The 24,660-nt window shown below is 37.2% G+C and overlaps 3 protein-coding genes and 1 long non-coding RNA gene across 7 annotated transcripts in view; 2 read left to right on the top strand and 2 right to left on the bottom strand.

Moving 5' to 3' along the window:
* LOC309476227 (uncharacterized protein) overlaps nucleotides 1–9,725 on the bottom strand; it is a 47,764-nt gene extending 38,039 nt beyond the window's left edge. For 3 of the 4 annotated variants that reach the window (XR_014197974.1, XR_014197975.1, XR_014197976.1), the window contains exons 1-4: nucleotides 9,501–9,725; nucleotides 8,261–8,569; nucleotides 7,922–8,056; nucleotides 468–6,967 (exon numbers count right to left, since the gene is read on the bottom strand). The gene's annotated coding sequence lies outside the window, so the exon portion shown is untranslated. The remainder of the gene's footprint in view (nucleotides 1–467; nucleotides 6,968–7,921; nucleotides 8,057–8,260; nucleotides 8,570–9,500) is intronic. The other variant, XR_014197977.1, reaches the window with a different exon arrangement.
* A 173-nt stretch (nucleotides 9,726–9,898) lies between these two features.
* Nucleotides 9,899–19,447, top strand: LOC309476030 (uncharacterized protein). Its single transcript, XM_082139135.1, has 7 exons — nucleotides 9,899–10,318; nucleotides 10,786–11,106; nucleotides 11,845–12,168; nucleotides 13,910–14,041; nucleotides 14,607–14,897; nucleotides 15,765–16,052; nucleotides 17,496–19,447. The coding sequence occupies exons 1-7, from the start codon at nucleotides 10,282–10,284 to the stop codon at nucleotides 17,591–17,593; spliced, it is 1,491 nt and encodes a 496-aa protein (XP_081995261.1). The 5' UTR covers nucleotides 9,899–10,281; the 3' UTR covers nucleotides 17,594–19,447.
* LOC309474973 (uncharacterized protein) overlaps nucleotides 18,588–24,660 on the top strand; it is a gene marked incomplete at its 5' end in the record, with an annotated part of 22,076 nt that continues 16,003 nt past the window's right edge. Inside the window, 2 exons of the mRNA XM_082137592.1 lie at nucleotides 18,588–18,619; nucleotides 20,898–21,127. Of these exons, the coding sequence (XP_081993718.1) occupies nucleotides 18,588–18,619; nucleotides 20,898–21,127 (262 nt within the window). The remainder of the gene's footprint in view (nucleotides 18,620–20,897; nucleotides 21,128–24,660) is intronic.
* LOC309476514 overlaps nucleotides 23,749–24,660 on the bottom strand; it is a 5,218-nt gene continuing 4,306 nt past the window's right edge. The window contains exons 2-3 of the long non-coding RNA XR_014198226.1: nucleotides 23,990–24,070; nucleotides 23,749–23,896 (exon numbers count right to left, since the gene is read on the bottom strand). This is a non-coding gene — a long non-coding RNA (uncharacterized lncRNA). The remainder of the gene's footprint in view (nucleotides 23,897–23,989; nucleotides 24,071–24,660) is intronic.

Here is a 24,660-nt window from a genome sequence, read left to right as displayed (position 1 = left end):
AATCCGATACGTATCCGATCTTTTGAAATGCGACTTCAGTCTGAACGGCCAGGTCGCATGTATCCGACCCGCACGTCATTGATACGCGACAAACGTCAGAATTCTGCGTTGAAGTAGGCGGGAATGAGAAGATAAACACGAGAAGATTGTAATTGTGCTGGCTCCGTTGGGAAAATAACTTTAATATCGCTAAACGAGCTCCACTGTTGACATCCATGTTTAGCTACTTCCGCAAACAACAAGTGACGTCGTTGACCGTTGAGTACTCTTCTGCGCATGCGGGTCACTTCTGGGTCATTTCACGTTCACGTTCACACAGGAGTTCACAAAAGGTCGCATTTAATTGGAAATGTGAACGGCCTTGCAAAAAAAATCTAATTTTTAAAAAAAATCGGAATTGAGCATTAAGCCCTGCAGTGTGAACGCAGCCTTAGACAGTCTCCCTGACCTAGTCATTGTCATGTCACCTGATGTTTGAGGCACTGGAACTTCCCTGAGGTGTGAACGGTTGCGTCGCAGCCGTCCTCCCTCCGGGGTCTCCACCTCGTATGAGCGTGGTGTATGTGCCTGACTAACACTTCTGGGCATCCATAAGTCTTGCAATAGTCTGTTTTGCTGATGTGCTGCCAGGTAGGGAGCAAACTTCAATATAGCGAGAGAAGTAGTCTATCATGACTAAATAGTTCCCATTCTGCCATTGGAAGAGATCAGCTGCAACCCTCTGCCATGGTCAGCTTGGAAGTTCTGTTGTGAGCAGAGGCTCGACTGGTGTTTGAGCTTCGCGTGCGCAAATCTCACATCTCTCGACCATTTGCTTTACAGCGGACGTGATACCTGGCCACCAGACTGATTCTCTGGCCCTTGCTAGGCATTTGATACCTTGATGTCCCTGGTGCAGTCTTTGCAGGATGTCAGGTCTCATGCACTCAGGGATTATAAGTCTCTCTCCTTTCATGAGCAGTCCTCTTCCTTCATGCAAAACTGACCTATTCGGCCAGTAGGGTAGCAGCTGCTCATGCACATCTCGTCTGTGTCCCGGCCATCCATTTGTAATGTATCGGCTGAGATGTTTGCAGGTGTTATCTGAGGTTTGTGCACTCTTAATCTTTTCCAGCTTTGTTGGTGTGGCTGGCAGGCTTTATACTACGCTGTCCAGGTAAGATTTGCATTCTCTTTCCAGGTCTTGCTCCGCCTCTGTGGCTGCGGCTGGAAGAGGTGCTCTGGACAGGGCATCAGCTGTTATTAGATTTTTACCTGGAACATGGATAATGTTGAAGTTGAATCTGAGCAGCCCGAGTCTGAATCTGATAATCCTCGGTGGGAGGTAATCTAGTGCTCTGGACTTCAGGAGTGTTATGAGTGACTTGTGCCTATAACCAGGACATCATCAGCGTGACATAGAACTCCATCAACACCATCAATCAGTTGAGAAATCCTCTTTTGAAAGTGTTCGGGTGCCGATGATATACCAAAAGGTAACCTTTTGAAGTAGTAGCGGCCCTCTGGTGTGATGAATGTAGTCAACAGCATTGAGTCTTTGTGGAGTGGGACCTGCCAGAAGCCTGATGTCGCGTCAAGCTTTGTGAAGACTCTGGCTCCTTCCTGCTTGGCCAGTGTCTCATCCACTGCCAGTAAGATGTGACTCTCTCTGATGACGCTCTCGTTCAGATGGGTTAAGTCCACGCAAATATGAATTTTCCCTGACGGTTTCACTATAGGGACCATGCCCGCACACCATTCAGTCGGTTCTTCAACACGGGCTATGACCCCCATCTTCTCCATCCGGTCTAGTTCCTCTTTGACTTTGGCCCGGAGAGGAATGGCCACACGTCGCGGGGCCAAGAGGGCATAGGGTGCCGCGTTGTCTCTCAGCTTAATTTTATACTCCCCCTTAAGGTTACCCAGCCCTTTAAATACCTCGGGGTAAGTTGAGCGGAAGTGTTTTTCTGCGTCGTCAATGCTATTGAGCTGAGGGATCATCTGTAGTCTGCGGATAGCCGGGAGGCCCAATAAGGGTATGGTCAGGTCCTTCACGATGAACACCTCCTCCTCAATCTTTCTGTTCCCTCTCTGAATGACCGCAAACACTTGCCCTTTACATCCAGTGGTTGGTTGGCCTGGCCCAGCAGAGGTCTGCACGGCGCTGAGTGTCTGCCATATCTATCCTGTTTGAATTCTGTTTCTGGGATAGCCGTCACAGACGCAGCTGTATCTACTTTAAAGCGCAACGGGCTGCCATTTATGGTAAGTATTTCAGTCCATGTGGATGACTGTGGATAGTCAACTGCACCAAAATAAGCCACCTCATCCTCTTCAATTGAATCAATCTTTTGAGCTGATCTGCACACTGCCGCAAAGTGTCCCCTCTTTTGACATTTTCTACACTCAATGTCTTTTGCTGGGCATTCAGTCCATGAATGTCTTGGGGTTTTACCACACTTCCCACACTGTTTTGGCTTTGATGAGGTAGGCTGAGGCTGAGATTGGCTTCCGCGTTGAAAAGATTTCTTTCTATGAGCCTGTCTTTTATTGTTATGAGACAATGCATCTATTTGTCCTGGTGAATCAGCTGACCGCAAAACAGCTTGTTGCTTTTTCACTTCCTCGTGCTGCCTCACTTGAACTATAGCTGTAGCTAAATCCAACTCGTATGCCGACAACAATTCTATCTCGAATCATTTCGTCACGTAAGACGCCATATTTACAATGTTCAGCTAGCTTGTGCACTGTGGTGATAAAGTTTTCTGCAGATTCGCCGACGTCTTGACATCGTTTATTAAACTTGGCTCGTTCATAAATTACATTATGCACTCCTACAAAATGTTCATCAAAGGCCTTTTTTACCTCGTCAAAGTCATTTTCTTTCTCTTCCGTTAACTACAGTGAGCTCAGAATATCGTCAGCCTTATCACCCATTGTATAGATGAGAGAATTCACCTGGTATGCGCCGTCTTTTTCTTTCAGTCCAGACGCCATTCTGAAGCGTTCAAACCTTTTGATCCATGTGGGCCACGAGCTTGGCTCAAAGTCGAATGGTCCCGGTGGTGTGATAGTAAATATCTGGTCCATACTGTGTGCTTTTAGCTTGCCGCTAGCTTAAGTTAGCTCTCGCCGACTCAATCTTTCTCTTGCTCTACAGGTCCCCCGTTCTCACTCTACACACCATTAAAACTGCCCCGACGTCTTGTCTGTGCCACTAGACTCTGTCTGTCGTGGGTTATCCGTCTCTGACACCATGTATTGTTCCTCTATACTCTGTATTCAAGGACACAACTATCTGGATGAAAACAGATAACTTTTATTCTTCTTCTTCCAGTCATCACTTACTTCTTAAATATCTCCAGTGCCCCCCGTGGCCATAACCTGCCATTACAGCATGTAAAACCATATCTGATCACATATACATCTATATATTATGAAGTGTATTACTGAATATAAATTACATACATTGTGATATATTAGTAAATATATTGTCACATATCTTTCAATATAATAAAAGCGACAATTCCTTATGTATTATTCAATATATTTAACACAATTTATTATTCTGTACCATTTAATATATTGATCATTCATATGGGATTATATATGTTCTTTTCGTAAGGGTTACCACAGCTGTGTTTCTGTATCAATGTAATTTTTGATGTTAAGCTTTGTTTCTGAAAGCCTAAATCTTTTTAACAATCCTAATGTATAGAGGCACATAGTTCAAAACATCTGGGGTGAGTTTCCCGAAGCCAATCATGATCGCAAGTTATGTCGTTACACCAACACAATTCAATTAAACTTGCGACGATGGTTGGCTAACAATGCTTTTGGGAAACGCACCCCTGATTTGTTCAATTCGGTTCTCTAGTGGGCAAACTTTTGCTTCTGATTGATCCAATGATCTAATTTCAGTTAGAAAATGTGTAATGTAATTTTAAATGTGTTGCCGTGCCTCCAGGAAAAGGGTTTGGAAACGCTGGTCAAAGGAAACCTTAGCCACGTTTCCACCACAGGAACTAGGGACTTTGGGGTGGTAGGCTATCTGTGTGTTTCCACCGCAGGAACCAGGGTCTAAATGAAGTTCCAGGTAAATATTTCCCCCTCCGAAAGCCCCTGATCGCGGGGTAGTACTTTTTCAAAGTTCAGGAACTTTCAGGGGTGGGACTTGGGCACTGAACATGCTAATTGGTTGAGTTCATGCCGCATTTTGATTGGTTGACTCCACACAGCATATCATTTCAACCACCATTTTTTAAAATCTGTTGTGGTGTGTACATAAACAGTTGTTTGCTATGGAGTTTAAACAATGGAGTTTAAAAAAGCAAACAGTTAATGTGTTTAACTGAGAAAACTCTTAAAGAGAGACACTATTGAAGAATATCGATAACTGCAAAAAAGATGATTCATGAGCAGAGATGTTGCATTTTTTCCCCTCATTTTGTTTCAACGCCTTTTCATACAGATCTTGTTAAAATTTCAACATTGAGTATAAACTTATAAGTATAAACTTTTTACATTGAATTAGCATTGAAAGTTGTTTCAATGTTTATTTTTATTTTAGTACCTCTTGACAACCCTAGTTGCAGCTTAGAAATCTTTCTCAGGTGGAATGATGCTGTTTTATATGTAGGCCTGCAAGAAATTAGACTTTTAAACCAGTTCAGCCAGATCCTTATCTGAGGATGAGGACATGAATACATCCATCAAGAGACAGATTGTCCTCTAAAATCTCACATTTGGCAGTTTTAGGTCCAATAATCTGTTTCTGTTTTTAGTTTTTTTTCTGAATTAAGCACTGGAAAATTACTAGTCATCAAGCTTTGGATATCATCTTTGCGGTCCATTAGTTCAGGGAATAGTTAGACATCTTGGGGCCTTTGAGGAAATATAAAGCTGATATAATGAGAAAGCTGGCACCATGTTTCCAGATCATTGCATTACTTGGTTCAATAAAGTGAGAATGTATTTGCTTTGTCTGATCACTTATCTTGTAAGATGGCTGTCTATTATCGACACATTACTCTTTAACCAGCGCTGGTATGACAGGAGAGACCTGTCCATTTAAAGGACATGTAGAAGGGAAGAGTCCGGCCTGATCACCTGAGCTTTTCAAAGCATGCTTGTGATCATGATTATGAAGGATTGCTTACTTTTCATCAATGCATGTTCCAAATGCTTTTATAAATAATATAGAGAGGGAGGGGGGATTAATGATCTAAAGATCGAATTTGAATTAGCAACCTCTGCATGTGTTTGTGGTGTCAAAAAAAAATACGATTAGCCTATTTAATAAACTGCTTATTCTGACCATCATTTTGTCTGCTCCTTCCTGCTCTTCCACTGTCTCTGTCTGCATATTTTGTCTGGCAAAAGAATTAACGTGTTTAAAAAGAATTAGGTGTTTATGTTTGGTTATAAGATTTTAAAAATTAAAATTAAAATAAACAGCTGCTGTATAAAGTGGATTATGCCAGTGTTCAAACTTTGTCATGATGTTGCAATCACAGTAAGTATGTCTTATTTTACTATTTTTATTTAGTAAGTGGTTCTTAGTTATTTTGTCGCCAAAGCATGATTTATTCACACTATTGTTCAAACATCATAACATATTCAACAACCAGTAAAGACAAAAACAGCATTTTATCTTAATTAGAAGGTTAAATATTTTATAGAATTCGAGTTGTCTAGATCCAGTGGTCCAGTGGTCCACACTGGTCTAGATCTATATTTGCACAGATTAACCGAGACATTAAACATAAAGTTTAATATCCAAAAAAACATTAATCTGGTCTGCTATTTAGTATAGTATAGTACTGTAATGATGAACAGTTCAGATGTTTCTCCTAATACAAATGACACTGCCGGAGCTCCACATATAATAGACTCTCATTGAACTACAACATGCACTGACCCGATGTAAAAACAGAGTGTGTTTGCATATTCAGTCATGAGGGGGAGCCAAAGCAGCATCTTCTGCATTAAAGTAATTGCTGTTGGAAAAGAATAGGAGTTTGCTTAAATCTTATTAATCAGACTTGTTTCCTTTAAAGGACAAGTTCGGTATTTTACACTTAAAGCCCTGTTTACAGATCGTTTCTGATGAAATAGAACGGTTAAGATTAAAATTTGGACACATGCTGCTGTCCTGAGAATTTTAGGTTTCATAGGTCCACAGTTTTACAACGAATGGTAAAACACCTGTTGGAAAGCATCTTTTGCAGCGATTTTTGTGTGAGAATATCAGTGAACACCCCGACCACTCGGTGAGTTTCACGTCTTTGTAAACGAAAGTTTAATGCGTTTTAGGAAGGATTGTTCCAGTGCACATATGCAGCCATTCTATAGGTGGGGGGGAAAGCGAAAGAAACCTAAAATTCTCAGGACAGCAGCATGTGTCCAAATTTTTATCTTAACCGTTCTATTTCATCAGAAACAAATACCGAACTTGTCCTTTAAGTAGATTCAATTAAAACCGTTTTGGACATGTAGAATGTTAAGTATGAGGTTTCTTTTCCTGTATTGACCTTAATTCCTCTACAAGCTGGACTCTTAAACAGTTTCACTTCGCCTCACAAACTGAGCTGATAGTTTATCACGTGCATTCAGTGAATCACATGTCCACACACAACTGTTTGAACTATGTTGTTTTGTGACGTTATAAATGTGGACAGGAGAACACTGAAAAACAATCTGTTGATAAATAGCTGTGCAAGGAACAGGAATTGTGCCGAGAATCAATGTAAGTTTGCTTTACATCTGCTTTATACATATCTGGAACTAAACCTTCTGCTCAATTCACACTGTTGGTCTGATTTGACTCCAGAGGTCTGACAGTGATGTCTGGTCTCTTCTTCTCTGATCAGCTCACTTCTTGTAGATCTGATGTCATAAACCAGCAAAGCAACAGTAGCCACGCCCACCAGAGCAGAGACGACCAATCGGATCACAGCTTCAGTGAAACCACAACAGTGGATGTGGTCTGAGAAAAAGAAAAGAAAAATGCTATAAAGTTTCCATATAAAATGTATATCATGGTTTTGTGGGTTAGTAGGAGCCCAAGCATCTGTTGGGAAGGCAATGAATCCACAAGCTTTTCTGTGGTGTGTCTGCATGCGCACTTTCCTTACTCAGCAATAAAACATAAGCTAGGATTGTTTAATATCGGCAATTCTACTCTTTTAAGGGCTTCAGCCCTGTCTTTAGTCTCAGTTCTCCTAGAAACTTGAGTGATTATGTGATTCTTTCTCCATGATCTATTTTCTCATCGAGTAGCCTACTAATGTTTTCTAGAGCAGACCCAACACGGCTCTCGGACACGGGATTCACTTCTCTGTCGCTCCTCTGCTGTCAGTTCACAATTCCTGTAAACTCACATACAAAAAAGCAAGCAAATGCCTTACCTCCCAATAGCCATAAACACTAAATCCCAGGGAATGCATGAGCTGATCAAATGTAAACCCTGAATGCAATGTAAATCACTTAAAAATAGATAAAAGCATGACAAAAGCATCTTCCAAATGCATAAATGCAATGCAAATGTTGCAGTTTAATTGTGTTATGCAGTCAATTATAGGGTGCTCATCAGATGTAATATGAATCAACACCTATATGTACTGCAACAATGCAATGAATATGTATTAGGTTTTAACTTCGATCAGGTGAAACCAGTCCTACTGACCCGCTCCGAGTGGGATTCGAACCGTGGTCTACGGCGTGGGAGGCAAAAGACCGCAGCATAGCATCAATCGCTAGTGTGCTTCTTGAGATCAGGGGAGTGAGGTTTACCTGCACAGCGACTACTAGCTCCATTACACAGGCCACTATGAACTAACAGTGGATTTCAGAGTGAAAAACTAATATCACACTGATTTACCTGAACACATCTAACAGAGTTCTGCTCTGTAAATAAACACTAATATCATCAGTGATGTACCTGAACTTGGATGATAGAGTTCAGTAATGTTGGCATCCTCAGTCTGGTTGACGGTTGAATTGTTCACAGCACAGCTGGACATCACACAATTTGAGCTTGATGATCTTTCTGATGATGAAGAATATTGTGGAGTCACTGATAATGATAGATAACTGTGATGTCAGTCTCATCACACACTTCTGATCTTAATTAAAGCAGTCAATATCATAAAATGTGGATGTAAGGAATATTGAAAAGAATAGAAAACAAAACAAATAATTAAAAATAAAATATTACAATGACAAAGATACATTTGAAATGAAGAATGGTCAGTAAATTAAACCATAATGGTCAACTCACTATTGACAGTAACATTGAAACTTGTGTATTTGGTCTCTCCACTGAGAATTGTTAGTTGATAAAGTCCAGAGTCTGTGGTTCTGATGTTTGTGATGGTCAGAGATCCGGTTTGATCGTCCAGTTTCAGTCTGTTTCTGAATCTCTCATCATACGTAGAGCTGGTTTGTGTGAGTCTGTTGACTTCAGCGATTCTTGTGCTTCCGAACGTCCACTGTATCATCAAATATTGCTGTGTTTCAGTAACATCAGTGTTTAGAGTGACAGAATCTCCCTCCATCACTGACACTGACTTCACTGCATCTGTCACATCTGGAAAACAAACAAGAAATATATTTTGTCACAGACTAAAGGCCCGTTCAACGAAATACGAAGCCTTTTCTCAACTTTTCTCTATAATTTATTTAATATTTCAATAACGGTTTTGTTATACTGAACAGCCATATTGTGTAATTGTTGTGTCACAAGCCACAATCTGTCTGTTCAGTATAACAAAACCGTTATTGAAATATTAAATAAATTATAGAGACAAATTGAGAAAAGGCTCCGAGGCACACATATTAAATACATTTCTGGACAGCATCCGATAATCAAGGGCCCCTCGGCGTTGGACCCAATCCATAATACATCCCTATGTACAATAAATATCTTATGCTGTTGAATATATAATAAGAGCATTTGCAAGACTGCAGAACTCATACATGGCAGTCAAGCTGTTTTGGGTGGTTCTGAAATTATTTGTTCCTCATTAATGGACACAAGCAATTCTTCTCTTTGAGTGTCACGTGATATTTATTTAGCACTAGATTTTGTGTACTAACAGAAGTGAAACAATAAAACACTCATCTGTGGATCAGCTGATTTAATGTTATTCAGTTTACATGTTATATTTACTGATTGGATCATGGAGTAATATAATTTGCAATGAGAAAATTAAATATTATATTAAGAAATGTTATAAAGCACCTTAAGATAAATGAATGTTGAAAACATATGATATAAAATTTATTTCAATTTCGTTCGAAGTTCAGACTTTGTTTTGGTCGCCTACATTTATAGTATTCGTTCAACAAAATTACACTCCAGGCTCCTAAACTAATAAATCAAATTGTTTTTGTAAAGATATTAAAGATGACTTTTAAAAAAAATATTATTACTGAAACAACAGTAAAACAATCCTGACTTTTAAACGGATAGTATCTAAAAGAACAATAAGTGAAGTCATAAAACATTAATAACTTACCAACCAGACGACACAAGCACACACAGAACAAAACAAAAGCGTTAACCATATTCCCTAGCCGTTTGCCAAACACTCTAACAACTCTGTAAATAATATCTGGCAATGTCTCGTTCTCCCGTTCACTTTTGTCGCTGCATGTCGTCAGTGCCCAGAGAGTTCTCTAGCAGGCGTTCCCATTGCTGGTTGCCTAGTAACGATTATGATTGACATAAGTGGATGGCATGCTATTTTGTTGACATCGAAAAAGTTTTCTTACCGCCAAAAATTAACATGTGGAGGGGTAATATAGTAAATAAATTGAATAAGTCCATTAAACGTTTAATATCAAACATGAACTACCATGCTATTCATTCATCCTCATCAAACACAGACGAATCGAGTCGCGCATTTGAGAGGAGTAAGAAGGCGCCCGCCAATACAGCGTAATCTTGCTCCAACAAAAGGGACTTATGATTTATGAACCATATAACACGACTTCTCGAAAACAGCCCTCCCTCACCTAGAGGACGTGCACGCACCTTTTTCTCTTCAGTAATTCCCAGAAGTTACTGCATCGGCAAACGACGTATAGCCTATAGATACTGTTTTGCTTGTCCCTAAATTCCTCTCAAGGATAGTCCTCATCGTCATAGAAAATCGCAATTCTCAGTTGGCAAAAACGTCTCTCTGTTTACTTTTTTTGTGTGACTCATTCACGCATGTCAGTCGGCTGTGCGGTTCTGAAACACAGCGGAGATTGCGGGATTTGATTAAGATTCTACGCATCTCTAACGTGCAGAACATGTTATTGCTCTTTCTAATCTTGTTTTTCATGGACGGTAAGTAATGTATTTCTGTTTAGCTTTCGGTTTTCTATTAGACACCGGCAGCCTGTGCGTTGAATAGGGGAAATGGCGCCGAACAGAGACTAATAAATAATGTGGCAAATGCGGTTGTTCCAACACTTAAAATGTGGCAAATGTGGTTGTTTGTGTTATTGCAATTGCAAATCGCATTAAGTCAGTTGCCGGTCGATATCGTGGAAAGAACATTTTTCTCACCACGCCCTCCTACCCAGCATACCCAATTTGTCTAGCAAAAAAAAAAAAAAAAATTGCATTTGCTGTAATTCCTATTATTTCTGGAATTTGCTCATTTACAGGGTCTAACCAATTCTACCATAACCCGTAAAGTTAGCTTTTTTATATGAATTGTATTTTGAACACCATTCCTTACATCAGGAAAAATACATGATGTAGGCCTATGATCTGTAGGCTATCTGTAAAACTGATGGTTTCTGCTCTAGGTGTGTGTGGTGCAGAGACGGAGGCTGTGATGGAGGGAGATTCTGTCACTCTACACACTGATCTCACTGACATACGGAACGATGATACCATACTGTGGCTGTTTGGACCTAAAGATTCTGTCATATCTCAAATAACGAGAAAGGGCGACTTGAACTCCATTTATTTCACCGATGATGCGGGATTCAGAGGCAGATTACAGGTGGACCAAAACACTGGATCTCTCACCATCAGAAACACCAGAATCAGACATTCGGGACAATATAAACTCTCTATCTCTAGAGAAAAGACTACGATAAAGATATTTAATGTTACTGTCTTTGGTGAGTAGGCTATCTCATATGTCTTTCAATGTAACAATGATCCGGTTTAGATTAGCACTGTCTCTGTATTAATTAGATCATTCTATTATTTATAATAAACCATCTCGGACACCACAAGAGACATCAAATATGTTATATAGGCTATTATAAAACATGGTTACACTTTATTTTAAGGTGACGTTGTTACTTTGTTACTCAAATAAGAACTGAGTAATATTAATTAACTACATACTCTAGAGTTGGTTTAGGGTTTAGTTAATTGTAATTATGCACAATGTACTGTTATTACTATAGTAACCACATGTAGTAACGTGTAACCACATCACCTTAAGATAAAGTGTTACCTAAAACATTTGCAAGAGTGACCCACTCATTTTTACTTGTATGAAATTACTTAATTTATAAGGTCTATATTTATGCACACATATTATATGTGAATCAGTTCACTCAAACTGAGACAGTAATATGATGTTTCTTTCTGTGTCACATGACAGTGTGATCTGTTATCTGTCAACACGTCAATGTTTATGATCTTATGTACTAATACGAGCAGACATATGCTTTTTATTAGCTTTATTATTAACATTTCTCTTCAACAATTAAAAGCTGTAAATATCTGAAATGATGCCTATATATACATTACATGTACAATTAATTTAAATGTACTCTTTCCAGATACAGAGTAAATGCATTATAGGTTTAATCTCTTGCTGAGAAACTGTTTCTGCTTGTTTCCAGGTGTGGTTGGTAAGACGGATGAAGTGAAGTCAGTGTCAGTGAAGGAGGGAGAGTCTGTAACTCTAAAGACTGATGTTGAAGTACAGAGAGATGATCTGATCGTGTGGTGGTTTGGAGATGAAGGCATTCTCCTGGCTAAAATTGATGTGGAAACTAAAGAGACCTCACTAAACGAAGCTGATGAGAGATTCAGAGACAGACTGAAGCTGGATCATCAAACTGGATCTCTGACCATCACAAACATCAGAACCGAACACAGTGGACTTTATGAACTACAGATCAGAGGCCGTGAGAGCTCACAGCGATTCCTTCTTTCTGTCAATAGTGAGTAACTGTGAGTCTGTAAAGAGCAAGTCTTTCAATGTAATGATGACATAATCAATAATTAGATCAGAAACTTGGAGTAGATTCTTGAGTGCAAACCCCTTTAGAAGGAAGTGGAGCAAATATTTCACACTTGTTTATAGGGATGCATAATATATCCGGCCTATATATGTTCAATTTTAATGTTATCGTTGTCTGCCTGATAAGAAAATTTGTCCGATATATTAAAGCTCATAAATAATGGATTATTTATTTCAGCTGAGACACATCTCAGATGCGCACTAGACACTTTAGATTTATTGGGCAATATATAGGTTATCGGTTTTATGATTATAGATTATCGGTCAAAATGTTCATAACGATGTTCAGTCCTGGACAGATTATTTGCAAATTGTAGTCCGTTACTGATTACAAAATACACTACGAAAATTGTTAGTAAATTAGTAATGTAATCAGGATTACAAATTTTTTAGGTAATGTGCTCTGACTAGTTTTTGATTACTTTTAGATCATTTTTTTAACTAACTCGTTTAAAATTACAGTGGTCTCCAAGTAAATATTTTAGGTCAAAGGGGTTTGTTTGACCAAAAAAAAGTTTGGAAATCCCTGCATTACATGAACAAACAATAATAAACATGAAAACAGCAATGTGCCTTTGTCTCCAAATTTAGAAGTGTCACAAATTTATTTACATCGCCATTCTATATTGTGAATAGTCAAAACTAAATAATATGACATGCAGTGGGATTTTTTAGAAAGGGAAATTCAAAAGAGTAAAAATAATTAGAGAGAATTGAATTATGAATAATTTACTGCCATTGTGTGAATAATATCTAATCATGTAATCCATAAAAAGTAACTGTTATCTGATTATGAGCATTTTAAAAAGTATAATTATAATAATTAATATTATAGATTTTAATTGTAATATAATAATTAATAATATAACATAATGTTGTTCTTGTCTGTATCACAATAAATTACAACTTATTTGTACATATTAACCGACTGACACCTCTCAGTCTTGAATCATGATAAATATAGTGTCTATTAATTCACAGCAGCGTATATTTGAAATAATTCCATGTAATCTCATTAACTGTCATATTTATGTTTTGTGAACATACAACTTATTTCAACATCGAGCACCTGCAGAGACACTGAGCAATACACATGAAATATGTCAGAAAATCATCATGGTAACTAATCGTAGAAATGTAATGTCACGATCCACACTTAATGAAACCAGGGAAGATCCAATAGCAGTATAATCATTTATTAAGGGTAATCCAAATCGTAGTCCTCCAGGCAGAAATCCAAAATCCAAATAAGCAATCCAACATGAGACACAAAAACAAGAACAGTCAGGAACAGGACACAGAAGTGGCGTGATATACAACAAGGACTCCGTAACACATACTAAAACAGACAGGGTATAAATACACAGGTAAGTGACAATGCTAATGGGGAATTGGCTGAGTGTAATAATGAGTGACAAGGGACAGCTGAGTGCAATGAAGAGACAAGGATCATGGGGAATGTAGTTCGAATGTGACAGACACTGTGGGGAAGGAGGACATCTAGTGGTGACCCAAAGAACACAACCCAGACACTGTGACATGTAAGGCTTCTCTCATAATAATATGATTTAAATACAGAGAAATGATCTGCTTCAAACTGAATCAGATTAAATTTCAGACTGACATTCACTCTCACATTAATGATGACTGTCTCTCTTTAGCTGTTTCAGATCCGGGTCTGTCTCCAGGTGCTATAGCAGGGATTGTTGTTGCTACTCTACTGGTGGCTGCCATTTTAGCTGCTGTTGTGATTTACTATCGTCGCAAGATCTCTGAGCTACAAAAACAAATTGGTGAGTTTTAGAGCTCAATATAGAGAGACAAAAACAATGTGCTTTATTACAGTGGTTCTCAACTCCAGTCCTCGGGACCCACTGCTCTGCACATTTTGTATGTCTCCCTTATTTAACACACCTGAATCAGATCATCAGCTCATTAGGAGAGACTCCATGAACTGAACTGAGTGTGTCAGATAAGAGAGACATACAAAATGTGCAGAGCAGTGGGTCCTGAGGACTGGAGTTGAGAACCCCTGCTTTATTATGCTACAGTAGATCACTATATAAAGGTTTCTGCTTCATTGATCATGCTGCAATAAGTAATTAGGTATCCAGAATTAAGAGTAAAATACAACAGCTCCATAATGCTTAGTTCAATGTACGTGAATTTTTCAAGATCGGATGGGCATATTGCTGCTCTGGATTTATGAATTTTATCCCCATATCTGAATTTTTGTTGTCTGTCATTCAGATATTCATTCAGATTTTTTTTTATGTAATTGAGATGTCCACTTGCACACTAACTTGATCTCTTGAACGCATGACTGTCTGTTTCTATGTGTTGCTGTGACACTTGAAGAGAATAAAGTGTCAGTGGAGGAGGGAGATTCACCAGTACTACTCACTGGTACTAAACTACATGATAAGATAGAGTGGTATTATGAAGATGAACATAAAGACAAACTCATTGCTGAAACGAATAAAGTGATAGATGATAGTGTGGATGGGAGATTCAGAGGCAATCTGAAGCTGAATAAGACTGGAGATCTCACCATCACAGACATCAGAACCATTCACTCTGGACTCTATATACTAAAGATCAGCAGCGGCAGAAGAACCAAATACAAGAGATTCATCGTGTCCGTGGCTGGTGAGTTTATCAAGTCCTTAAGTGTGTTAATGATCATGCACTGTGTGAACAATTTAGATGTAACCCCTCTAAATTAAACCAAATTTTACATGTAGATTTTAATTACCATGTTTAGTACCATGCTACAATAAAAAAAAACTCAGATTTTAAGAATAAAGTCATAATGTTATGAGAATAAAGTGATAAAAATAGGAGATTAAAGGCATAATCGTGCACGAATAAACAATATTATGAGAAAGGCATAATCAGGAATCAGAAATTAAAGTTTAATACTATGGCTCAAACATGCAAGTAATACATAATATTGTACTTTATGATTTGTGATCCCCTGCTCTACTTCACTTTGATGTTATTTTCCTTTCCATATGACTTTAATCGTATAATACTATGATTTTAATCTCAAAACATTGACTTTATTCTCATAAAAGGCCTAAGAGATTATTCTCTTAATATATACTACAAAACATTCCTATAGCTTCTTTATTAAGCCAGTGTTACATAATAGTTTTCACATTTAAAAACTGTAAAAACTATATATTTTATATAAGTGCAATATAAGTGAGCTGAAATGAACACAAGTTTACACTCGGTTAAACCATCTGTAACTGTCAAACTCTTTGTCGTGGTGTATTCGCAGCATATTTGCATTTTGGAGATAACAGCATGATTTTCCATCCAGTCACATACATTGGGGACCAAAAGAGGACATTGGAAATCTATTCCATTAAGTTAGCTTTGTATAAAATGATACGAAATTAAAATTAAATTCTTGGTACATTTCAGACTAGCTTAAAAGATGTAATCTAAATGTATTTTGAAACGGCAAACTGAATTCTGCATTTCTCTCTTTTTTTTTTTGACATTAAGTGGATCCACGGTCAGTGGCGGAGGGAAGTTCTACCACTCTCAAGAATACTGCTAAAATACAGGAAGATGATCTGTTGCTGTGGATGTTTGGAGCTGAAAAGAGTCTCGTTGCTATAAATGCTACAAGGACATTTAAAACTGATGAGAGATTCGCTGGCAGAGTGAAGCTGGACGAGACTGGATCTCTGACCATCACGAACATCAGTCCTACACACTCTGGACATTATAAACTACAGATCATCAACTCCAAAGAGACCACATGCAGGAGATTCAATGTGACTGTCACTGGTGAGTAGAACAACATTTAATAGTAACTAAATATTTATTTATACAACATTTCCGGTCCTTAAATCTGATTGGTCGAGCAGAATTCCAAGTATGTGTTCCTCATTGTTTTTACGTTCCGTGTGAGTGTTGTGGAGCACATTGAAAATCTGAATCAATTTCATCCTGGAGTAAAGTTTTTTAAAAGTTCTTGTAATGAAAAAAAACTGTGGTTTATATACAGTACAGTGGTCATTTCAGTGGATTTTTGCAGTAGTAATTCTTCAATATCTGTTCTGTATTTATTAAGTGAGGGAAAATATACAGTCACCTGGTCATTACAGCAAATTAAACTCCAGTAGGAACAGTTCACATTCATAAAATGGACAGTACTATAGTTCAATAGTCTTATGATGTTTTTGTGAGGAACAGACTAAGGCCAGATTTAGTAAACAGGGCAAATTAGCATGAGAGCGCAATCCCATACAGATGGTAGTGTCTGTAGGAGTTTCTAACCCCCTAAGGCCAGTTCATAGAACAAATTTTTCCATTCCACTTTGTTGCTTTTCCATAGTTTTTCTATTTAAACACTCGCTAGACAGACATGTTTAACCACTGCGCTCGATTCTAGCAATGAAATAAAAAGAAGTTCAAGTTTTAAAAAAACACATCTCATTACCTTGCTTGTTTTTTCCATGCCACTGCCCACTTATCACGTTTTTCAGAGCAATAACACATTCTGAGCCAGATTTACTAAACAGGGCAAATTAGCGTGAGCGCAATCCCATTAAAGCGCAAAGTTCTGCCCGTGATCTACTGACGGCGCACAAATTAAAGCCGGATCATTTCTATGATGACCAACTTTAACCAAGATCTACCAAGATCAGCACAAATTAGCGTCTGGTTTAAGACGTGCTTTTTTGGCCGTTAAATAATGGTACAAATACCTTTCGTGATTAATTCGAATACTCTCCTCCCATAAATTTTGCGTCTGAAATGGAAACTCCTACAAATGCATATGAAATAAGGTATAAGTGTCCACAACTTTTCACTGTGTGTCTTTAGTAAATCTTGATAGTAGGTTTTTTTTTTTTTTTATGCCAAAAGAGGGTTTTTGCTGGTGCAAGCTGTTGGTAAATCTGGGCCTAAAATTTAAGTCATTATTCACTGATAATCTTCTACTTCATTTACCACGTCTTCATCTTCTGAACCAAATAGGAAAATTAATAAAGTCTCAGTATCCTACTCTATTATTTTTGTTTAATAGAGGTTTTCAAGAGAAAAACATCTATTCATAATGTAAGAATATTATCTGGAGCTCCCAAAGACCTGATTTCTGTCTTTTATTTTCTGTTATTTTCCACATTTTTAATGAAATCTTGTGTCTTCTTTGAGATTGTGTAACTGTAACAACATTTATATGTAGATGTATATGCAAAAACAGTCATTGTCTCTGTATTTCATAAGCCACTGGAAGCCAAGAGAACGAATCAGTGACTGCATCGACGCCGTTGTTGAAAGAATATGTTCGAGAGGATAAGCAGGAGGGAACAACTCCAGTTTGAGATAAGACACACCCACCAGTGTCAATCACTATGACATCATCAACATTTGAGCTCCATCTACGACAACAAAAAAATATTTCTGATATTATGAGCCTCTAAAAAACATCTAGTGCAAGTGAGAAAGTGAAAATTGGGGGGACCAAATATTTTTTTGATTTTGCACTTGTCCTCTGTGAATAGTAGGCCATGCCTTCTTTGATTTGATTGGCCATCTCAATCATTTTGACACCACCTAGCCCTGTTAGACTGCTGAGGCAGAGCAGCCGAACTTTTATTATCGTCGCGAGCGCAACTAGCTTTTAAAGGGAATGGGAGATGAGACTCACTCAAGCCCAAAACACACCATTACTCATTAAGGGAATAGAGACAACCCTTTTAGTTTATGCGCCGAGCGCACAACCGTTTTACTTAATAATGGTCAAACCAAGTAGGTGGAAAAAGTTGGAATAAAGCCTTGGTGATGATGAGCACATGACTGACAGCAGGTTAAAAAACAGGAGTTAAAGACGGGAGTGTGTTTAACTGAAAACACTCTAAAGGGCCATTCACACAGAACGCATTTTTGCTTTGAAGCATTAAATGATGTTTCTATCGTGAAATAACAAGTGGTGAAATAATGGTAACAAATTATTTCGATCGAATTAAAAACTGAAAGTTGGTCACATCCTAGCTGGGACATCAGCAGACTTTTAAAATGTGTTCAATACTTAATAGGCAGCCAATAATGTTAACAAAACAAGGCTAATAGGGCCATACTTCTAGTAAGCAATCTAGCTGATGCGGTTTGGACCAGCTGGAGTTTTTTTTTTTATAAACCTGCATTACAATAATCTAGACATAAGGTCGTGAACTTGACAATGAGAGCATATGTTGCAGCTTAGACATATTTCTCGGATAATAATGCTGTTTTACAAGCACGAGGAATGTACATTTTAAATGACACACAGTATTGCTATCAGACAGTTCAGCCAGATCCTTAACTGAGGATGAGGATATGAATACATCCACCAAGAGACAGATTGTACTGTAAAATATCACATTTGGCAGTGTTTTGTACAATAGTCTGTTTTTTAGTTTTTTAAGAAAGCACTGGGAAATTACTAGTCATCAGGTTTTGAATATCATCCATTAGTTTGGAGAATAGTTAGATTTCATTGGGCCTCGAGGAAATATAAAGCTGATATTATCAGTGTAATGAAGAAAGCAGATTCTCAGTCTCCGGATAATATGTACATTACATTACAGTGAGAATGGATTTGCTTTGTCTGATCACTTATTTTGTAAGATGACAGTCTATTATCGACGCATTACTCTTTAACCAGCGCTGGTATGACAGGAGAGACCTGTCCATTTAAAGGACATGTAGAAGGGAAGAGTTCGGCCTGATCACCTGAGCTTTACAAAGCATGTTTGTGATCATGATTATGAAGGATTGCTTGCTTTTTCACCGATGCATGTAATAAAATGTTTTCATATATAATTTATAGAGGGATGTGGATAAATGATCTAGAGATCAAATTAGATTTTTGACAACCTCTTTGTTTGTTTGTGGCTTCAATGAAAAAACAATTTATGTTTTATTAATCTCTTTCATGTTACTTTATCTCTCTTTCTGTATATATCATATGTATTTCATTTTAATTATTAATTTATTTACCTTTTTTATTTGCTTTTCAATTACATTGTTCTATTATTAGTTAGTTCTGTGCTGTGTTAAAGATAAAATGTCTCCATCTCAAGGTTTGTAACGTCACATGTTGTGAAACAGTAATTTTCCTTTGCCTAACTGAATTTGTGCTGATCAGATTCAATCCGACGCAATATGGTTATTCAATAAACTGCTAATTTTAACCATTCCTTCGTCCTGCTTTTCCCTGGACTCTGTCTGATTTATTAATTAATGTACTGTAGTATTCATATGATATCACATAGAGAGAGAGTGTTAAAAACAGAATATGTTTTCATATTCTGTCACAAGAGGGAGCCAAAGCAGTGTACAGATGCTGACCGTATGCTGAGAGTCATACGCTGCTGTACACCAGCACTCTGAAAGCATCCAAAAAACAATCAGTCGCTGGTAAAACATATTAGGATATAATATAATGTAATATTTGCAATTTATATGTTGCTTGCAGATACTCTTATGTCATCAGGATGCACAAAAGATGTGTATTAATTGCTACAAAATCTACAGCTGGAGCGAACAGGCCATTATAGCCAGAAGAAAAGAAAGAAAACAAAACATGAGCCTGGTAAAAATCCATTTAATATCTTATGATTCTGAAATTTCAGTTTGGTTGTGTACCTTTTTATCTTTAGTCAAAATCAATCACACAGTGGCATTCAGGATCATAACAAAAACATCAAAAATCAAATCTAAATGCTGCAAAATTAATTTAAAGTAATATTGAAAACATTAATACTGCCGAAGGGAATCATATTACTTCAGAAGTCATTCATCTCTTCAGTCTTCCCTGATGGTTGCAAGAAAAATTGAAACACTTGTTTATATATATTAATATAACTGCATGCACCGTGATCTTCAAGAATGTTAATCACTTGCTGCTATATCTGCACACTGTACATGTTTTGCTGATGTAAAGCATTCAGATTGTTCTATTACACTCGATCATCTCTTGCTGAAAAGCTTTTAGTGACTGATGCAGCGGATGTTGGTGGTTTAGTTGCTCTCTGGAGTTTCATTATAGTTTGTGGGAAGAAGAGAAACACTGACTTTACCAAACTATTATCTTAACAGCAGTTCAGATGAGAACACTTTGGCAAAATTACTTGGGTTTATTAAACAATTTATCTTTGCTGGTCTGGTTCCTTATGGGTGTTCATGATCCATAATGAATGATTTATGAGCTTTAGCACCAACCCCCCAAACATAATGAGAGGTAGTAACTGCCCGAAGAAGAACCCCCCTAAACCATATCCATGTTCTGTTCCTGCAAAAGAGAAAAGACAATATTATTGAAGTATCTGGTAAAGGCTAGCAGAGGAGGGAGAGAATAGCAGGCCCCTGTTTTTAATTTAAAGGGATATTTCACTGCTGGAAAGATTAATGTGTATTTGTCATTTATGTAGCAGAAATGTGAAATTATTTTAGAAGCTGGTGCCTTCTAGATAGAAAAGCCAGAACATGTATTTTTGGCTCATATGGATGAAAGACAACAACTCCCAGAATGCACTTGCTTCGCTGCCCTATGAGGCCACTCCCAAGCCACGCCTACCGGTTAGAGAGGGCAGTCTTGGAAGAAATGATACAACTAGGCTACTAGTTGACTGAAATTCGCAACAGCAATTGGACTCTTTATCTGTGTCCATACAAAGATGCTAAAAAGAGTCTCGTTGCTATAAATGCTACAAGGACAGCTAAAACTGATGAGAGATTCGCCGGCAGAGTGAAGCTGGACGAGACTGGATCTCTGACCATCACAAACATCAGAACTGAAGATTATGGACATTATAAACTACAGATCATCAACAGCAAAAAGACCACACATAAGAGATTCAATTTGAGCGACACTGGTGAGTAAAACATCAATTATTATAGTAGCTATTCTTTCTTTTATTTACAACATTTACAGTCCTCAGATCTGGTCGAGCAGAGTAACGAGTGTGTGTTCCTCTTGTTTGGGTGTTCCATGTGAATGTTGTGGAGAAAATTTATTTGATCCTAGAAATAAAGTTTTAAGATTTTAAGGTAAAAATAACACACACACACACACACATATATATCTAGTGGTCATTTCAGTGGATTTTTGCAGTAGTAGTTCTTCAATATCTGTTCTATATGTATAAGTAAAGGAAGTATATATTTTTTTTTCTGAATTGAGCACTGGGAAATTACTAGTCAGCATGTTTTGGATATCATCCATTAGTTTGGAGAATAGTTAGATTTCATTGGGCCTCGAGGAAATATAAAGCTGATATAATCAGTGTAATGATGAAAGCAGATTACACGTCTCCGGATAATATATACATTACAGTGAGAATGGTTTTGCTTTGTCTGATCACTTATCTTGTAAGATGGCTGTCTATTATCGACGCATTACTCTTTAACCAGCGCTGGTATGACAGAAGAGACCTGTCCATTTAAAGACATGTAGAAGGGAAGAGTTCGGCCTGAACTCTTGAGCCAAATGCTTGTGATCATGATTATGAAGGATTGCTTGCTTTTTCATCAATACATGTAATAAAATGTTTTCATATATAATTTAGAGAAGGATGTGGATAAATGATCTAGAGATCAAGTCTGAATTTGCAACCTCTGTGTTTGTTTGTGACTTCAATGAAAAAAAATTAATTTATGTTTTATTAATCTCTTTCATGTTACTTTATCTCTCTCTTTCTGTATATATATGTATTTATGTATTTCATTTTAATTATTATTTTATTTACCTTTTTTTTATTTGCTTTTCAATTATATTTTTATATTACTAGTTAGTTCTGTGCTGTGTTAATGATAAAATGTCTCCATCTCAAGGTTTGTAACGTCACATGTTGTGGAAGTAATTTTCCTTTGCCTAACTGAATTTGTGCTGATCAGATTCAATCCGACCGAGCATCGAGAAAAGAAGCAATATGGTTATTCAATAAACTGCTAATTTTAACCATTCCTTCGTCCAGCTCTTCCCCGGACTCTGTCTGATTTATTAATTAATGTACTGTAGTATTCATACACATATGATATCACATTGAGAGGGCGTTAAAAACAGAATATGTTTTCATATTCTGTCACAAGAGGGAGCCAAAGCAGTGTACAGATGCTGAGAGTCATACGCTGCTGTACACCAGCACTCTGAAAGCATCCAAAAAACAATCAGTCACTGGTAAAACATATTAGGATATAATATAATGTAATATTTGCAATTTATATGTTGCTTGCAGATACTCTTATGTCATCAGGATGCACAAAAGATGTGTATTAATTGTTACAAAATCTACAGCTGGAGCGAACAGGCCATTATAGCCAGAAGAAAAGAAAGAAAACAAAACATGAGCCTGGTAAAAATCCATTTAATATCTTATGATTCTGAAATTTCAGTTTGGTTGTGTACCTTTTTATCTTTAGTCAAAATCAATCACACAGTGGCATTCAGGATCATATAAAAACATCAAAAATCAAATCTAAATGCTACAAAATTCATTTAAAGTAATATTGAAAACATTAATACTGCCGAAGAGAATCATATTACTTCAGAAGTCATTAATCTCTTCAGTCTTCCTTGATGGTTGCAAGAGAAAATTAAAACACTTGTTTATATATATTAATATAACTGCATGCACCGTGATCTTCAAGAATGTTAATCACTTGCTGCTATATTTGCACACTGTACATGTTTTGCCGGTGTAAAGCATTCAGATTGTTCTTGCACTCGATCATCTCTTGCTGAAAAGCTTTTAGTGACTGATGCAGCGGATGTTGGTGGTTTAGTTGCTCTCTGGAGTTTCATTATAGTTTGTGGGAAGAAGAGAAACACTGACTTTACCAAACTATTATCTTAACAGCAGTTCAGATGAGAACACTTTGGCAAAATTACTTGGGTTTATTAAACAATTTATCTTTGTGGGTCTGGTTCCTTATGGGTGTTCTTGATCCATAATTAATGACATACAGAGCTTTAGCATCTGCGTCACCAATAACAGCTGGATGGATTAATGCAACGAGCGTGATGCATTTAGGCATGATAAGTAGATGCATGAATTCCGGATCACTAGACAAGTGTATTACTTGATGTAGGTACTGTCACCTGTCAATGATGTCATATCCCTGTTATACTTGGTTGTGTTTACTTCTGTAGAAACCAACTTTTTTTTCTTTCTTTTTTTTTTTTTTCTTCCACACAACTGATCCTGGTAGAATGGTTATTACATCCTGATGTTAGCAGCATATGTCGAGCACTGTAGATCCAATCTTATGAGGGACGCATCACCCCAAGCTGGAGCAGCAACAACATATTTGCACATTGTGTTTGCAACAGATCTATTGGGGGAAGCTTACGCCTCTAGCGGCACCAAAACAGCAATAGCTCTGACTAGAAGCAATAAAAACTGATATGACCGCATGTTGTTTTATCACAGAAATTAGTGTAGTTTGATAGGGAAAGCATACACGCTACGACTACAGCTCATAGCAGCACTTACCCATCTGTTGTCTCTTTTTCATCTATTATATTAATTGATGGCTGGAGGAAGATGGTCTTATCTCTGAAAAGTTTGCATAACATCAAGACTTCGACCTGCCTCCAACACTGGCTTGACCGCTTGGTGTAGGTGGCCATCATTATTGTGATTCTAAGGAAATGTCAAATGATTATTTAAAAAAATGTAAATACTTTGACAATATTTTCAAAAAAATCGAACATCTAAAAATTGATAAACCCATACATTTTGTTCATACTGTTGCAATCTCTGGGAGATGAAAGAAGGCAAACATCTTGATGGAAGGGTTCGTTCTTTTCCCCATGCCTAAATTAACAGAAATCTTATGTTATAAGTCAACATAATTAATATTACACATTAATGAAGTAATCTTACACCAAGTAATGTTTAATCTAATGTACTCTCTACATTTCTCTATAAAATATAGGAAATGTCTGAGATATAAAAAAATTGTAAAGGTGCCTTTTCAGAATAGATTTCTTAATATTTCAGATATATTTAAGAATATTAACAACTTGTAAACTGAATATTTTAGATATAGGCATCAGTGGAGTAGGCAGAAATGTATTTTTGGCCGGGCTTGCACTTTCACTTATAGGGTCCTATAGCCTATTTCTTATAGCCAAAAGTAAACTTAGCCTACCTCAGTCCTACCTTTTTATTGGATTAATATTAGACTTTTCAATCAATTTAATTAATTTTCCCTAAACACCTTCATTAAAATTTTCGGGAAAATGAAAATAGCACTTTAATCACTTAGTTAAGCAAATTTATTTACTAATAAACACTCAAATAAAACGATTAACTCATTTAAATCGCACATAAGGCCGTTTTTATATCAAGTTTTTATAACAGAATCATGTTTGGAAACACAAAAATAGTGCTAGTTTAATCAA

Source organism: Leuciscus leuciscus (assembly GCF_965113295.1).
Source record: "Leuciscus leuciscus genome assembly, chromosome: 15".
Lineage (NCBI taxonomy): Eukaryota > Metazoa > Chordata > Actinopteri > Cypriniformes > Leuciscidae > Leuciscus > Leuciscus leuciscus.
This window is presented reverse-complemented; position numbering and strand designations above follow the sequence as displayed.